This window comes from Anguilla rostrata, chromosome 6, assembly GCF_018555375.3.
Source record: "Anguilla rostrata isolate EN2019 chromosome 6, ASM1855537v3, whole genome shotgun sequence".
In the NCBI taxonomy this organism is placed as follows: domain Eukaryota; kingdom Metazoa; phylum Chordata; class Actinopteri; order Anguilliformes; family Anguillidae; genus Anguilla; species Anguilla rostrata.
The window spans coordinates 46,433,870-46,452,636 of NC_057938.1; the positions used below are offsets into that span (position 1 = coordinate 46,433,870).

Genomic DNA, 18,767 nt, shown 5'->3' on the forward strand with positions numbered 1-18,767 from the left:
TATGTGAAGGGAGGACGGGGGACGGGGGACGGTGGGGGGGGGGGGGAGGGCAGTGGGGGGAGTCGCACTGGGCTGCAAATTGAAAGGCTGTGGCCCTGTCAAACGGAGCCAAATCTCTTCAGGAAATCCGGACTTACGCTCATCACAGCACCGAAATGACAGCACCACAGCCTATATTCTCTTGCAGCCTAGATCCCTGTGGCATGTTTGTAGCATGCTAATATCAAAGCTATTATTGGAATATATCAACAATCCCCTAAAAGTCAGATAATAGGCACCACCTCTAGTTCTCTACATGTAAAGCGGCAAACCAGATTTTCTCTCAATCAAGCGTCATGTCTTTCTCTCTCTCTCTATAAATATATATAAAAAATATATACACATACAGGCACACACACACACATACATATATATATATATATAAACAAAACAAATACACATTTAAACAAAAAAAAGCCTCGTTCTTTCGGCTAATGATGCTTTGCACATAATCAGGCAGAGCCTGCACTTTAGCAAATGGACTCACTGCTAGTGCTTAAGAGAACAATTTCCTGGGCTCCTCCACTCATTAGTTTCATTTAAGGTTCCATTTAAGATGCATCGATTGCAGAGTGTCGCATCCTGGCCTCGAGACACCGCGTGGTGAAGTCTGAGAGAACAGTGCTGAGCTCCAATATCCCCGTTACCGGGAGGGGAAAAAAAGTGAGATTATGGAGGTCTAGGAGATGTTGAAGAGACACAAATCCACAGTTTCTTTAAGACCTTCACTATTCAAATGATCTCACCCCTTTGGCTTCCATCTCTGCACTCATTTGGTAATTTCATAGCATACATTAAATTTAAAATAGTTTGCACTAAATAGTAATTAAATACTTTAATCGCATGCTCCAATGCCATTCCCAAAGACAAAATGGCAGTCAGTACTTGAAAACATAAAATTTACACGGTAGTCTGATTAGATTACTATTCTTATCGGAAGACACAGAACTTGTCAAGTGACTCTTGGATCAATTTTAATTTGCATGGTACAATTGCTTCCAATTCTGTTCTGACTCTAAATAGCGTAAAACTAGAAACAATGGTATACTATTGGCTCATTCATCAAGATGAGATTAAATCTCTTTTGCATTAAGGGGTAGGCATTTTTGTGTCAACATCATTAGATATTGAGCTATGCTAAGACCTTCCAATAACTAATAACTTTAAAAAGTATGACCTAGATTGTATCAAATAGGTTTGGCAAACAAAACAATTCCATTCACCATCAGCAAGGCAAATTCCATTCAAAAATCTGCGATTAAAAAAAAAAGAAAAAGAAAAAGAAAAAAATAAAGTTTACGATGAGAGACGTGCCATTATCCTGTGAAAGCTCTGAATTCTTTGGTGAAATTTCCTACACATTGTCCTGGGGGTTTGTGCAGATTTAATAGGTTTTAGAATATATTCTGCAGAAATGGGTGATTTGAGAACAATAGTAAATTTTACTTCCTGTGTTGACATAGGTATTTTACACGGTCACAAAATCTAACAGCAACAAAACATTTCAATATATTTGAAAGTGTTGTATTATTTGGGCATATAAAATACTAGGCAAACACATATTTCTGGAAACACTATTCCCATCTTGCTTGCATGATAATATACAGGAAATGCTTTTGTTGGGATGACAAGAATGAGCATGCATACATGCAGGCTAAATAAATAAATAAAGTTGAAGTCCTAATCAGGTTCCATACTGAAACACCTGAACTGAGATAACATACATGAAACAAAGCAAACTAAAACCTGAGCAAAATAAAGCTTTGATCCACCCAATTAAAGAATAAAAAGTAATCTTGCTACTTTTTATAATTCTTTATATAGTATAATTTTTTCTTTTTAAAAAACTGTGGTGAATGATAATGGATGTTTCCGGCATGGTTAAATGTTTCATACACAACCACGATTCCGCAATTCCACGCAATACGACATTTCCACTCGAGGCATTATTTATTGACGCGCAATGTGTTTTCCTCCGAACGTGGGGGGTGGGGGGTGGGGGGAAGGTCATTTTAAATGATGCGTAGTCCGTGTTTGCGAATTGAGGTGTGTGCTATCAGAGAGTCCATGCACTTTTATTCATGATTCATCTACACCAGCCACAGACTCCAATTACTTTGACTCCATGTTGGGGGGGGTGGAGAGGGGGGGGGAGTGGAGAATAATGTCATGCCTTCCACAGGAGACACTTTTAGACTGCCTGAGGTAAGGAAAGTAATCTACCAGCTCTCTGTTCGCCGGCATTCGCTGCTTGATAGTCATTTACATTCACGACCATTCAAGCTCGCTTAGCAGTTCAGAGCATTTGTCTTCTTTACCTCAATGCCAGCAGTGCTGGCAAATTATAAGGCTGCGATTGGAAAAAGCTGGTGATGATTATAACAATGATAATGTTAACAACAGCGGGGGGTTTTTTTTACCACACTGCCTTGGAAAAACTTGGTGCTCTTAGGTGTCGCAACACGGTTTGCATTCAATACAATCTCAAACCACTTTTCCTAATCTTGGAACATATCTGAACATAAGCTCTAGAACAGCATACACTCACCTGTATTGTATAAGCTTTCAATAAATGATCCAAAAAAAGGTGGCTTTGTTATGGTGGAATAATAAAACCTAGTATCTGTGCAGGACCACAGAAAAACAATAACAGAAAATAAAGACACGGCATGATGTTTATTTTCCATTATGAAAAAAATCATCTATTACGTGAACAAGGACTAAGCTATTTGACCTGGCTAGGAGACAGAACATAACGATACTTTCTCTATTTACGCATGGGAAAGTGATACTGAATAAGAAAGAGTCCACACAGCTTTTTCCCCCCCAAGAGAAATTCATTTTTTGGCACAAAATGTGATATTTCAAGTACAACTTCCAAAGTGTTTAAAATGGCGCCTTTAAAAAACCTTGCCGATCAGGTAATCTCCTCAGTAATCATGGAGTATTTAACACATCGCAGTTATGGATTAGCATATACTTTTCTCCCCCAGACACCTCTACTCTTCTCCTGATCACCTGCACACCGAACTCACTATCCATCTGATGATGCTGAGCAAAATATTGCTGGGCCCAGTAGAGTTGACATGGAAATAATGGTTCTTCACCTCAGTGCTAGCTGAACTACAACTGATGCACTTGAGTCGAAAGGTGCCTCACAATGAGAAACAAAAGCACTTTTAATGCTACGTGCGGATGAATTTAAACATAACGCAAAGTGCCAAGAGGTTTCGCAGCTGCTGTAGTACTATTCTCAACACGCACTCTCGCAAACATGAATTCAGCTGCTTTATACATCAAAGTGTGCATATATACTGCAAATACCCTAATCTCATCTTCCTAGTGCCTTTGGCAATATTTTAACATAATCCATAGCCATGCCTGTGTAATTTCACTCATTCATTGACATGCGTACATCTACTAAGGTCACCTTTGCACTAGGCTGAGTTGTAGGAACTGACAGAAATGTGTTCTGTCCGTTTCTCAAAAAAAGTGCAAATGCATGGAATATTTCACACATTCTATGCAGCTGTAAACATTCATTTATTTAAGTAAGAATGGCTACCAGATTTAGCACAAAATAAAGTTGCAGATAAAGATGACTGAATTACCTGCCATGGTTTAAATAGATTAACTTTCCATTCAAAGGAAGTGAAAGGTCCATCATAAATTACAAACCGATTTGGAACATATCTCTCATAACTGCAGATCTGTAAAAGTAAATATAAAATGGAAATTATGGGCGCACTTCATATTATACTTATTCACACAAGTAATTTTGTGTTGCTAACTATAAGAGCAAACAATATTGCATAGCTCCTGAGGGGAATTATCACCCATTTAAATTGCATTCAGACACATCCATTTCAAAAGAGCATTTGAAGAGAGATGAGCCATCAGCTAATGAAAGCAAAACTGAAATAATCACTGCGAGATAAAGTCAGCAGCTTAATAGTGCACGTAGCTGCAGCCCTGATCAAAATCAATATCTGGGCCTGAGGATTGATACCGTCTGAAAAGCTAATGCACAAGGGGCCCGTTGTTCGCACCTGGGTGAAAACCAACACTCACTGAATCACAAGTGGACTCTATCTGGCAAGAGCGTTTGTCAAGGAACTCGACGTCGCCACCGCCTGTCGAACGAATAGACGACGACAATTAGCGGGAGCAGAGGCCGAATCAAACCCTTAACCGACATTAGTGTTTAGGGAAACTCGTGAATAAATGCATTCCTTTCAGCGCCTGGGCGGGTGAACTCCTGACCTTTCTACGGCACGGCTGTTACGATCTTGGCTGTTCATTGGAGGAGCGACTGGCTGTTTAATTGAAATTGCCACAATAAAGAGCCGCGGCAGCAAACTGCAGCCGGAAGAGGCATTTCAATGTGCCTCTTTCACCGTTATCTGCCGTATAACGGTCAGCCGCTCTCCGGTCTGTGATACGTTTTATAATTGCAAAATTTAAGAGCTGCAGGGGGGCCCCAGCATGATGCGCTGTAGCTTTTTGAGAGCAGACTTAACCTGGTTTCTATCGTCTTGACTGCCAAAACAGTCCAAAAAAAAAACAAACAAACAAACAAACAAACAAATCCAAAAAACCAGCATGGTAACAAGAGACCCCGATGTGAAGCTTTGATCGACACACCCGTTAAACAGTCTGTTAACGCCCTCCTTGGAATCAAGTGGTTTCCTTTTCCGCCAGCTCGGTCAGATTTTGCGTCCGGTTTGATCATTTTGACAGAGCCTTGCACAGGCAGACTGTATTCCTGTGTTGTTTTTCCCAGATACTTAGAAAAATGTCATGCGAAGGGTGACAAAACAGACTCCCTCGCCGTCCCATGGATTGTCTTTCCCGGACAGCTGAACTCAAGCAAACGACTAATGATGAACCCCGAGTCTACGGCGCTGTGGAGTTAATTGCTTTCTGAACCGGCTTCGGAGATTACGTTCCCCTGCGACGCACCGAAAATCCGGACGTGTTTAGGCGTGTGTAACCATTAAACCCAATCAGGTCGGTTACAGCTGGCAAAAGGCATTTGGGGGGGAAGAGATGAAGGATTTATATACAAGTTCTAGACTACGGGCAAATCAAAGCCTGCACAACACCGTATTAGTCGCATTAATTTCTTCTGCCTGTCAAGTAGGAAATGGGACTTTGTGCCAGGGCCTGCTCAATGCCCTTACTACTTCCTCGATATCAGCCTTCCTTCCTTCCCCCCTTTTGGCAAGTGGTAGTGCTCTGATACCGAAGGGAAAGAAAAAAAATACTTTAGAGAGAGCTGTGACCCTGTGGTCTGTCCTTCATTAGGCCTTTTGTTAGCAAGCATGACTGAACTCTCTCTCCCCTGGTTCAGGGGTTATTTTTTAACAGAGGACGAGGTAAAAATGTCACCTAATTGAGCATGGCAAAATGTAGGAAACAGCTAAATTTACTCTGAAGGCTGGAAACAGGGGAGGGGGAGGGGAGGGGGCAGAACATGGTCCGCTGCACGCGCTCGCAGGTTTGGCTACCTCGCCTAGTGTAACCAGAGAGTGTGAAGCACGTCGCCACGATGTTGGCAAGCTTGTCGCTGCGCCCCACAGACTACCTCGGCTAAAAAAAAAAACACATCCACCCGTAATTTGAAACCTTTTTAGCCAATATAAATGGCTTCCTCGGCTAACTGTAGAGAACACTTTTTTTAAGGTAGTATCATTTCTGCTTAAGGCGGTTCTCCAACTGAGTTTTTTCTGTCCTAAACGGAGGGGGTGTCTGGTTGGGAACATAAAGCAGATTTATGGATCGCCTGCTCGCCGCTGTAAGGGAACGACTCCTCTCAGCAGCGAATGAGACGAACGCCGTCCCCGTCTTCAGTAAGTAACGGAGTAAAACACTCCCTACGGGAACGTGGAAACTTCCCCTCCCCATCCCGAATCTGGGTCACCTGTTGCACCAATGAGGAAAACCGTCAGATGGAACCAACTGCATGCCTCTGAAGCCTCGGTATCTGCAGGCCGTTAAGCCTAGACGCCTTCGCAACAAGTGCTCCGGCACTCCAAACCTTCCAACAGACAGACAATCAAGAGACGGCACTTAGATATTTATGAGTCCCCACGTGGCTCGCAGATGCCTCCGCTTTTTTGACGCAGCTGCATTGGTGCGGCGACGCCATACTCGACGGCGACCCGCGGGCGCCGCGCTCCACGGGCGCAGCGGTGAAAACCGACGCCGAGATCGTCTCACGTGCGCTCGCCTTGTTTATTCTCTGTTGCCTTTTTTTCCTCTCCGGGCGCTTTTTCCGCGTTCTGCATTTGGCTCGTGAAAGCACCCATCTGTGTGGTTTGGACGATTTTCCACATTGTTAAAAAGAACAAGCTCGGTCTCTTCGCGCTATGTAACCGAGCGGCAGGTATAAAATAAAAAAAAGCGAAAGGAAGGCAGAAGTGACAAATAACGCAGACAGAAAAGCATCCGTTCGTCGTGACAGAACGCGACGAGCATTCTCTTCCCACCAATAACATTGTTTTCGCGGCGCCAGGGTTGTTGACACTACACAAGCCGCGGTGATCAATTTCACTATGTACACGGGTTCAGAGGCGGGCGCGGAGATTTAAGCGGAGGGGAGAGACGACTGAGCGTGACATCTGCTTAATGTGGCAGGGACAGGTGACAAAGTGACACCAGCCGAAGACCCAAAGCTACACGTTTCTCTTTGCATAGAATCCCACCACAGATCTACATCAAAAGCTGGAACCAAAACTGACATAATACTCCGAGAAAGGAAATACTTTAAATTCACCGGGTCAAAACAAACAACAGCAAAATAATGGATAAGAGAAGGTGTTGCTGCTGTGCTTATTTCACGTGTTCATTATTTTGTTCTCATTTATACCGAAGTGTAATAAACATGTCATTGTGCAATGTTGCGACGCATTTCACAATACGAGGAGAAAAACAAGCTAGCGCATATCTACATCAGGAGAGAAGTACCTTGAGCATTTTCATAATGGTTTGCTCACCCCATAACGAAAGGTGAGACCGGCCACCACCCTTTACAAAATGTTTCTATTTCAAATTAATTTGTATTCTTCCTATGATTTGATTTTCATTTGATTCATAGCGGATACTCGACTTGTAACCCAAATTCTGTATGATAAAATTTCACGAAATGAGACAAAAGTGCAACAAATTTCAGTTATAATAAAAGAATCTGACAGCAGTATACAAAGAACCATTTTTCATTGTTGCCAATGTATCCTTTTCTCTAAATCCCACAGAACAAATTATAAGATGAATACAGTGGAATTCAATGACTGCATATTGACCACAGGGCATGCCCCTTTGACCTCTAACTCTACCAACCCTAATTTGATCTAATTTTATTGATTTTCATCACACTCCCAGTCACATTCAGTGAGAAATTAGGCGTGAGGCGGTGAATCGAAGCATTGCCGGTAACCAGGGTGCGTTTGAGATGCTGTCAAAACAAGGGAGGAATGAGCAGGAAAAACTGAAAAAAAAGGGTATCTGTCAGTCTCGAAGGAAGTCTGCTCAGCCGATGAACTCCGGGCAGAATGCACATGGAAAACAATCAAATGAAACCAAACTTCAGTGATATTAAAGATCGAATTTGTCCTTTTACAGAAGGAATAATCAAAGTGTGTCTAGTGGAGAGCAACGTCCTCAGAGCTTGTGATTATACAGAGGCTTGGCACTTCAGTCTTTCAAATTAAGTCTGGAACCACAGAGGACTCCTCTGTTTTGGGTATTTGCATCCAAACACACAAAATGATGAAAAATTGAAGCTATTTAAAAAATAAAAAAAAACCATGTATCCATGCGTGCGGCAAGCAAGGAAATTTAAATATAAAAGTTTTGTGGAAAAATTTGCAACAGTCATGTGGTTGCGAGTCATTCGCATAGTCAGAAGGAAGATCATCAAATAGCTGTTGAAGAGTTATGAATGGAGAGGAATTGATGTTCCTTACAAGTCAGAACCTGAACCTGGTATTTTCATTTAAAGAAAAATCAGCGAAGAAAATACAAAACCTCAGAAACTCCAGTTGAATCTCAATCTGGAAATACACCCGATCTATTCACTGAGCGCTGACCTCAGAAATAGATAGGCGGCATCCAAGCTGATGGAAAGGTATAGCCCACAATAATGAAATGCTGTATGCATTCAGCATCACTCTCCATCTTCACCACTTTCCTTCTTCAAAATCGTTTCCAAACACCATTAAGCGACTACGTGCTCCTCAGTACGAGTTACGCATCTAGTAATCCCTCCGTTGATGTACTGGTTAATACAGACCCCTCGGCAAGCCGGTCGGCCCAGCCCCAGAGCACAGAGCAAGAATGGAATAAGCACTCTCAAGGGGTGGCCATTAAAGGCCCGAGTGCAAATGCTAGCAAGGTTATAAGAGACGGCCTGCAAGTTTTGATTCATGAGCACATGTCTAGGAACACATGCGCCAGTGAGTTACAGGCACAACACATCTTCTACAGGTACCTGTATTTATTTATTTATTTATCCGGTTTTTCCAATTATGTTTCGTATGAGGGCCAAGGGCTGTGACGTTGCAAATCCTGATGTGACCAACTGCTTCAGGGGGGAAATGGAAATGATGGTGTGAGAGCTGATGAATCAGAGAGGCAGCAGAAAGAAGGCACGTACCAGCACATTTGGTTCTGGTGAAGAGAGGGGGTCCCGGCTGTCCCGTGCCGCCTTCCCCGGGCCTGGTGAGCAGAACTCGGATCTCGTATTCCGTGTCCGGGTCCAGGTGCCACAGCTTGTAGTTTGGGGAGTTGACGGCATGGGTTTCGGTCCACGTCCCTGAGGTCATGCGATACTCCACTTCCTTTAGGATGATGGGCCCGTCTCCAAATATCGAGTTTGCGTTGAGCTGGATCAAAAGGTACGTTGGGCCGACTCCGAGTAGCTGGGGAGGGGCGATGGGGCGAGGGGGTTCTGGAGGAGAAAGAAAAAGGAGAGAAAACCTAACTGTCTGGGAACATTTCACAGAGTCAAAAGGTGTCTGTAAAATCCAACAGTAAGGGCATTTTGAAGACCACATCAATACTGGGCATGTTTTTAAATCACATACTTGCTGTAAAGTTAAACCACTTTCCTGATCATATTAGAGTAGCAGCAAGTGCATTTGAGAGTTATATGATTTAATTATTCCAGATCTGTTCCTGCAGTGCCAAACTGTTACACAGTTTCTGAAGAACCAGATGGTTTGTGAGTCAGTCTGGTTGTGCTTGGCAAAGGCAACCCTGGCAGAACGGTTCTGCTCGAAAAACTCTGCTGATAACCCATTCGCCCCAGAATCACTGTTCTGGCTAAATTCCACAATAGCCAACTAAAAGGAACGACACAATCTAGGCAGGTTTTTATTTTGATGCGTTTTTGTGAAAGCCCACCTAATTCGGTAGCACACGGATACTAGCAGGCCATCACTAAAGTTATGTGCCATTTCATCTAAGAAAGCAGAGAGCAACATCGGCTCTTAATGGGAGGATGAATGGAGGAGACCGCGATGCGGAAAGCCTGGTTAAACGCGAGCGGTTCCGATGGAGCGCACCTCAGATGGAGCGCGGCTCCACTCTGCCCGCTCCAGATGGCCGCGAAACCGACCGATTTCGCCAGGGCTAATTAAACGGCATCGGCGACACGGATCGATCGCAGGTCCCGGCACGGGTTTTACGGGGCCGCCGCCTCGGTAACCCGCCCGGGTATTCGCCGAGGACGGGCGTCTCAAATCGCCCGCTCGACGCGGCGCACCGCTTCTGCTTTTCAAAGGCCCGTCCGCCGTTCCGGGGCCTACCGTTTCCACGGTAAATCACCTGTCCGTCATCTGCAGGCTCGATCTTTCCCCGCGCTGCCTGGCTTTCCACCTGCTACCAATCGTCTGTCGTACAGACTGCTGGCACGCTCTCAACAAGCGCATCAATATTAATGCGCGTGCATTAATATTGATGCGTGCCGAAGGTACGCTTCAATCCCTTAGCTGGGGCGTGGATTTAAGCGTTTTTGCACAAATGCAAGCCTTGCTTCACCACAACAATCTTTGAGCAAAGTCTATGACTAAATTGTGTTCAAGGGTCAATAAGATCCCTGTGGAAAAAGTGTAGCTTACAGTAATGCATGCATCGCACAAACGCTCCCTTGTTTATGGTAGGAGTGCCAGCATCCAGTCCTCCAGGCCTGCAGTGTCTGCTGTTCTCATGGTTTTAGCACCGGCGATCTGTTTAAGTTCACTGGCCAAGGAATCCACACACCTTGGTCCCAAGGCCTTAACCCTCCTGTTCTGTTCATTTTTTAGGTACAGCAAAAATGTTCCCGGGTCAATCCCCATACAGGGGGGGTTTGCAAATACATGAAATGAACCATTTTCATTTAAAATGTTGATTACACTAATTAAGGCCAGTAGAAGAAGTTTCATACTGAAAAAATAATTTTAAGTATTTTTTCTAGATTTTCAAACTTTAAAAAGGGTCAATTTGACCCGCAACATAACAGGAGGGTTAATTGGCCGCAGATTGATTGACGGGAAACTACAAATACCTGCAGACACAGCGGCCCTCCAGGACTGGAGTTTCACAGCCCTGGTTTTCGTCAATAGCCATTATAATTTCTAACTGCACAATGTCATGTCCCTTTGCTGCTTGGCACTTAAGGGTACAGAAAGAAAAAAAACCGTTATGGAACAAATTGCTATTTGCCCAAATTGTGTATGAATTTTAAACAGCACCTAAATGAGGAAGTAATTGTTTTGCGATATTTATTAATATACTGGCAAACACAATCCTGCTAATGGATTAGTGTGGTGGACAAAGTCCCAGAAGTACTCTAGATGAAGCGTATCATCTCCAATGCTAAGAACACACCCCAGCAGAGTGTTCCCATTATTTTCAATTAATGCTTCCCTTTCCTAATTTTCCAACTCAGTCCATCTCCATTCTCATTATCTTTTCATGGGATGCATAGCAGAGAAATTGTACAAAAATTGCACCGGTAGATACAATTTCTTTCAGCTAATTCGATAGAAACATGATAAATTGCAAAAGCTGCTGCACTACGCCAGTGCTATAATTTTGATTTAAAAAGCACACATGCATAAATCGGTTTGTATTTCCAAAAGTATGCTTTCTTGAATAAAATTAGACAGGAATAGAGAAATGAATGACCACACATAGATGTTGAAGTAAAACGGCGAAATGAATGACCACACATAGATGTTGAAGTAAAACTATGTTGACTATGAGTGTTGGTTCAGACATGATGTTATGGTGGCATAACAAGTTGAAAAGATGAAAATGCTGGCACGATTCAAATGAATAGCTTGCAATAGAAACTGATCGTTGTCGCAATTTAACTTTCACTTACTCTGGATAGTTGGACATACTGATGAAAATAAACCTGAATCAAGCTTCACCTATCAAACAAAAAAATAGCATGGAGCTTATTTAATAGCAAAGAGGATGATTCCAACTACGATTTACATTGCGCGCAGTCAGTTAAGAATTAATCTTCAGTGCCAGTTAACCTAATGCATTTCACATAACAATAACTCCACTATACCTTTAATAGTCCTACATGCACTCATTTTGGTGATTATTATACACAAACTACTAATACTGATTCTACCACAGTATCTGCCAAGGTTCTTTATAACACGCACTTCTAAAATTCAATGGCAGCCATTTTCCTTTATTTAGAAATTATGCAATTTATTTTGCTCCTAAACTGAACCTGGTACGGTTGAATGGTGGTACCCCTGCTTGGGTCTTGTTCGGTTAGCAGGCTGCAGGCTCAACGAACCAGATACCCACCTAAACGAATAGGCATGCAAAGCTCTCAAGTTCTCTCTTTGCAGCACAAGGCGATGGATAAAGCCTCTTAACAGACCTACTGATGCATTTCAAAGCTGGAAAAAAGATAAATTCATAAAGGTTTTAAGAACGTAACTCAGCGTCTTAATGTGAATTTCCTGACATTCCACCTATTACCCTCTACTTTATAAAATAACACGAGTCTATCTGATCCGATCTGACCTGAAGCTCACTGAGACAATCAGCACCAACCAAGTGTTTCACACTGTGTAAAACGATCAAATCTCTTCCAAGGGCAGCATGTGTAAAGTGGCAGTTAAATCATTTTACCACCACACCACTGGAAGACCAGTTCAAAACCACAAAGCTTAACCCACGTCCATTAAGCTTCCTAAATCAATATGTTTCACCAACTAAGCTGGAAGTGGGTCAAAACAAATTTAAGGTGAATAAATGATCTGCGCTCACATTTATGAGGAAACCATTTTTCATTTCAATTTCCCAGCAACTGTGCTGTGATTGGATTGGAACATAAATATTTCTACAGCCTTTCCATACTAGTGAGACAGAAAAAACGTTTACTTGTGTAGAAACTAAATTTTAAAGAACTCACCCCCAGTGGCAGTACGATTGAAAAAATTGGTCACCATTGCTTAAAATCAAGATATTGAGATTTTTCCTCGCTAATAAAGCCTGCTGCCTACCCACCCAATCTATTTTTTAAAACATGGAGGGGCTTTTGTCAAGCAAATCCAATCCACTGCATTTGGTTCACAGTCAATAGTGTGTGGATAAAGAAGAATGCATTGGGACTCAAGTATGGGCAGTATGCACCCAATACCTCCATTCCTAATTGATGTATATTACATTTGCATTTAAATGATCAGCTGTTAAACAACTTAAATAGCTTAATGCTATGTATACCGAGTTTCCTGGATTAGCATGTTGCGAAAACAAATCTCTCTATGCAGATAAATGCATGAATAAGCTAGTTTGCTCTCTCTCCAAAAAAAAAAAAAAACCAACAAGAGGAGAATCAATCATATTTAAAGTGCTTTAGGCATGTTTATGCAAACAAATGAGGGACGAATCAATTTGGATTATTAAAATTTGTGGGGGCTCACAATAAGGCATACTTTTCTGGGAAAATGAAGCCAATTATAATAGCGGGAAGGAAATAATTTAGATTCAGGACGCAATTGCCTATTTATTTTGCACTTGCACCTGAATGTGTTGGTCATTCATCACGTTTCATTAGAACAGTGCGACAAGCGCAAACGCACAGTAGAGGAGATAAAGCCAGCGTTGCAAACTGCTGGCAAAATGAGCACGGAATTAGGTTTTTCCCAACAACAGAGCAAATGTTCTCGCAATTAAATGCAGAAAAACATGTGCCAACGTTTTTTTCTATTCCTCGCCAAGTTGCTCTGAAGTCGCAAGCCATAGCCGCGAAGAGCTGGCTTTGCTATTTAGCATAGCTTAATAAGGATGTTGTGGGAGTGGGGGGAGGCGGGGGAGGGGAGGGGGGGGGGGGTGAGGGTGATGTCGGTTGGGGCTTGGCGCAGGTAGATAGCGCGCGATGGCGGCAGGGCCGCGGATGAATCTTTCATCATCTGGTATTATTGCTTCTTCCAAGTAGCCCATCCATCACGGGCGTCGACAGGCCCGAGTGATAGCGCCGAGCCCTCGCATTACTGCTCCTTGAACCTTGTCTCATCCATCTCCCGGATACTTCGCCGGGCCCAGCCGCTAAACATCCGCCAAGCCGCCACCGCCGACGCCGCCACCGCCACCCGACCCACAGCGCCCGCAAGCCCAGGAGCCATTCTAATTGTAATTGATTTTCATTTATTGCCGATTCAGTCTTTACCGGCGTGCTCAAAGCCAGCGGCTTTATGAAAAAAGAAAAAAAAAAAAGGGATAGGGGAGGGGGGGCAGGGGGGGTCGGGGACAAGTGCGATGCAGCAACTTCATTTCTGCAAGGAAATTTCCGAGCCCTGCTGTACCTTTTTGAAGTTAATGACAAGCTCTGAGGCAGGAAATGACAGCGACAGGGCCAGCCTTGGAACAACAAAGCCAACACAGCAATACACAGCTGACTGATGGCGTTAGAGGACTGCAAGAAGCGATGCTTTCCACCACATCTGTCTCCTCCAGTTTATTTCCTGCAGACAGCTATTGTCTCGGTTGCCTATTTAGTCCCTAGTCTACAAGCAGACACAATCATTTCATTTCCTGGAACGTATCATTATTATTATTATTATTATTAGTATACAATCTGCACAAGTACCATTTTTAGTTCATGCTGGGTGAAATTATCATATGCTTTAAAAGTTCCATAAATCAAAATGATCAAAATTCCCCAAGTGGCATGCAGGAACCGAGCTTCCACTGATTTTCGGATCTAATTTTTCTTTCTGACATTCTGCATTTTCCCCTCCAAAATGGGTGAATTTTAAATGCATCCTTCCACATCATTACCAGGCATCAACTAGTCCAGCCTCATCAGAGTTTAACAATCTCTTTGAGCACAGGGATGTCAACCAGGGAGCTTTCTTCAGTGGTGGAAGAGCTGGCAGGTAAGAAGTTCTAATCTACTTTTAAGCAAATATTTTCAAACCCGCTTGGGGGCTGACAGTCGTCTCCAGCACCCATCAGGCAGACGAGTTTGTTTACAGCTAGGCTGGCATATTGGCCCCCGCACTCACAAGCACACCAGGGGAGACGACTACACACACTCTGCAGTCATTAGAGCTGGAGTAGAAAAGGGTAATGAACACACACACACACACACACACACACACACACATTCACACACACATGCGCGCACACACAGACACAGACACACACACCTCTCCTCCTATACGAGTGTACAGAAATGCATAAATATGTGCCCTCATACACATACACACAATCTTATCTGCAAGAGAGTTAAAATTACTGGACAATGGCAGTTTTATGTTGGTAATCAGAATGGAAGTGACTCATTAAACAGTCCCTGTCTGCATACTGAATGAACAAATTATAACTACCATATTCAAGAGTTAAAAATCTATTTATAAATTCCAAAGTTCAGTGCTGTGCATGTTTGTTTTGGAATCTGTTCTAATAGTAGCACTGTCAATAAACTTTAGCTTCCGAGAGCAATGGCAGCAATGTCATTACTCAAAACTCTCTGGATGCCACGGTAACCTTATGACAAAGTGGATTGTGGTTGTGTTTTCCAGCCACTGCTGGAGGACATGCAGATCAATACTCCTTCGGTGAAAAAAATGCACCCCTGAAATTTCCATTTGTTATAAAGAGGACCAAAACAGCTGCGAGCATCCTCTGTCACTTCCTGTTTGCCAGAAGAGCCACTAATAAACTGTTGTCCTTAGGTCATGAACGACAATGGGCATCTCTGTGCCAGCTCTCATTAAAGACACCCCGTATCAATGGCCTCAAAATTTCCTTTAAAATTACCATCTTTTGTATCCTTGTAGCAGGATGTCAGCCTTTCAAGCGCCAGTGAGATATCGGACCTGTCACTGCAGTTAATATTCAACTTAGTTCTAACACCAGGGTTCTCAGGCCCTCTGGCCTGTGCAAACAATAAGATTTGCTTTACAGCCATTCAAATGAACAAGAAACTGCCCTGACTTCATCTGGTTGGAGGAAAGACAGGGAAACTGAGATGGTGGGGATTCATTTCAATTCTGGCAGAAGAAACACTGATTGTAGAATCTTCATGCAGCCTCGAGTGGCCTTGTTTGTTTATCACTTACACAAATGTTCTTTACACGTAACAATGTGAAGAATTTTTTCCATTTTTCTCCCTTTGGTAATGCTAGACTTGAATATCATGAATTCAACCAGCGCACTTTGTTTTTAATTTAACAGATGCGTGCAGTCACCCTGCATAGATTTCCATCTTAGATCTGTAGTTGCAATGTAAATTATTAACTTATTATACTGTGTATACAGTCACACCAAACACTGTTCGATAGTGCAGAAATAAAGATGAATAGAAATACAACTAACATTTTTCCTGTTGATAAAGAATGCAATTTGATAAATGATCATTTTAAATAAAAATTAATAAGGAAGGAGCCCATTGTCAGCAGGGAATTACACATGTAAGGTAGGGTTAAACAAGACTGACAGTTCATTATATGTAGCCATTTTATATCTAAAGCCTTGAAAAATGTCTTGGTTGAAAATATTATCACAAGATATGTGGTTGTATACAGCTTGGAGAATGTACAAGTTGTTTTTGCTTAAATACACAAACAAATGTATGCTAATCAAGCTAAATGTTCTGCTGTTTGAGCAATTACTTTAAATGATCAGAAATGTTCTGAATTTTAGCAATTAATTAAAACGAATCAAAAACATTGTCACCATGGTTGTCCTCATTTTGAGCAAGAGGTAAAGCATTCCTCCTATTAATAAGGCTTAACACACTGCTGCCATCAAATTCTACAGACAGCTGCTATGAGATAGCATGTATGTCTGAGAATGATGCTTGATTGAACTGCCAGCAAATAAATATGAATATAAATACTTTACAGATATTACAGATATAACATAAATTTCATTTTGATAAGCCACAGTATTCCTTTACCAGAGGACAATTCATGAATTTTAAAAATACATTTGTTTACAAAGTGGAACAAAAAATTATCAACTGGTTCTTGAAAAACGTCATAAAACGGTGACAAAAGGATATGTTTGGATATGATATGAGAGCCAAGATATGTCTGCTTTTCTCGAGATGGAACAGGAGTTTTGGGGGGAAAGGGGCGGTGATACCTCTGACTATGAGCCCGGCAAAGTTGGAAACTCCTGAGCCTCTATCTGATTGGGTCACGCAACGATACAGGTCCTGGTCCAGGTTGGTCACTTCCTTCAGCTTGAATGTGGCAGCAAACCTCCTGTGGTTGATGTTCTTAGTCTGAGCCACTGGTATATCCTCCCCGTTGCGTTTCTGTGACAAATAATCAAAGAAGTCACAAACCAAACAGTGGTGAATGGTTTTAACAGCAGTACACATTGCTAAAAGACGGAATTAATATGGTTCTTCCGTTCCAGTTTAACAAAACAAAAAAAAAAAAAAAATACTGTAAAAGAGGCCATTAATCTCAACAGTGAAAAATAGAAGTTAAAATGTTTTGGTAGCAGGCAATTTTGAGCCTGTCTGAAGGTGCCTCTTCAATTCGGCTAAGGAACTTTATCAGACAAGCCTTTGGCAGTGTCTCGTTTACATTTTCACCTTCTTGCCTGTTGTCACAGGAAAGGTCATGACCCCTGCTGTGCTTCTCCACCCACCCAGCCAGCTTTCCCACCCTTTCGCTGCCTTATCGGCTTATCGGCGGCAGACGTGGATGTCCTGACGAAGCCCACCCCTGTGCTGTATACACAGGCTGTTCTCACATACCTTACAACGAGTAACATAGCATAATATTACTAATAATATTACTAATAATGCATGTATGCAAGCATTATTATGCAAAAGGCGCACACAGTTTTTTTATTACAGCTGAAAAGCACATAATCGGAGACAGACAGCTTCACGTCTCTGTCTGCATTCTGAGAAGATGCGTCCCGCTGAATTTAGTCTCGCGTTCGCCGCCCCCGCTGCCTTTTCCGGCTGACCCCGTTCCTTTAACGAGGCCCGGTCGTGCCGGGCGCCCCGCCCCCCGCCCCCACTCCCCGCCGCTCACCTGCAGCCACAGCTTGTTATTCACCGCCTCCCGGCCCGTGGCGATGCACTGGAAGGTGGCGTTCTGCCCGGCGTTGACTTCCACGTCGCCCAGCCGCAGGAAGTGAGGCGATTTATCTACGGGGAGAAAAACAATTACACCTCTCGTAAATTTAATGCGCGGGAGGGGATCGATGCAGCCCCGCAGTTTCGCTCCCTGTTCCCGGTGTCAGCCGCCAATTCCCGCCGACTGTTCTCCGGCTCATTTGTCTGATAAAAGTTGCCCTGCGACGACTCTTTGGCGAGAGGGGGGGGGGAAGCACAAGGTAGACACTGAGAAGCGCGCTCATTTGTGTGAAGGGCTTGGATGAATGGACATCCCAGGCCTGGACACCGCTATGTGTAAAAGATAACTGCGGTGCTGTCGCGTGTCCAGGTAATGCAGGATGACAGGGGGAGAGAAAAAAAAAACCCAGAAAATGGAATTTAACAGGTAGCTTTCAAATTTAAATGAAAACCGTCCAACAGGCCAGAAATATCCACTGCAATGGACCTCAGACCGGAAAAACAAGCTGGACATCTTCAGAATGCATTCGGTGACGAACGAAAACAACCTGCCTCACCAAATTGACATTACCATATTGAGGGAGAAAATAATCTCGAAGAAAGCGTGTTAACAAGCAGTTTTGGTTAACTCAATTATTTTTGATGATTTGGCTGAGATGTCTAACAGCTGTGCAGTTGCAAGCTGGAGTACAGCCAGATGTATCTGGGTGCGCAAAACTATGGGAAACAAGCTGTGGAAGGTTCAACCGAATGAGAACGGAATGAGACCGGGCAATCTTTTTTTTTGCCCGATTGTTGTGCAAAAAAGCGAGTGAGTCGAACCGAAGTTGACATCTTTATTCATTTGACTTCAAGCTAACTGACACAGATGTCATTTTTATTTCCAATTCTAACAAAAACAAAACTCACTTCAATGACATTAAAACGCTTAGTTACATTTGTTCTACAGTTGCCCTGTTCTTAATTTACACAGGGAGACACCCAGCTTTCATTCTGCGGTAGCAAATATTTTCATTTGAAAATAAATCATTTAACTTCAATTATCCATCCCTTTCATATCGACTTTGAGGAAAGACTCTGCCTGTAGACGTTCTCTTTTAATTAGTGTTTTTGACTGAATGTGTATTTAATTATGTTCTTTAATCCTGCAGCTAATACAACC

The 18,767-nt window shown here is 42.8% G+C and overlaps 1 protein-coding gene across 8 annotated transcripts in view; it reads right to left on the reverse strand.

Moving 5' to 3' along the window:
- Nucleotides 1–18,767, reverse strand: part of ptprk (protein tyrosine phosphatase receptor type K) — a 133,343-nt gene that overhangs the window by 53,073 nt on the left and 61,503 nt on the right. For all 8 annotated transcript variants that reach the window (XM_064340031.1, XM_064340029.1, XM_064340037.1 and 5 more), the window contains exons 5-7: nucleotides 17,562–17,677; nucleotides 16,651–16,825; nucleotides 8,696–8,989 (exon numbers count right to left, since the gene is read on the reverse strand). In XM_064340031.1, the coding sequence (XP_064196101.1) occupies nucleotides 8,696–8,989; nucleotides 16,651–16,825; nucleotides 17,562–17,677 (585 nt within the window). The remainder of the gene's footprint in view (nucleotides 1–8,695; nucleotides 8,990–16,650; nucleotides 16,826–17,561; nucleotides 17,678–18,767) is intronic.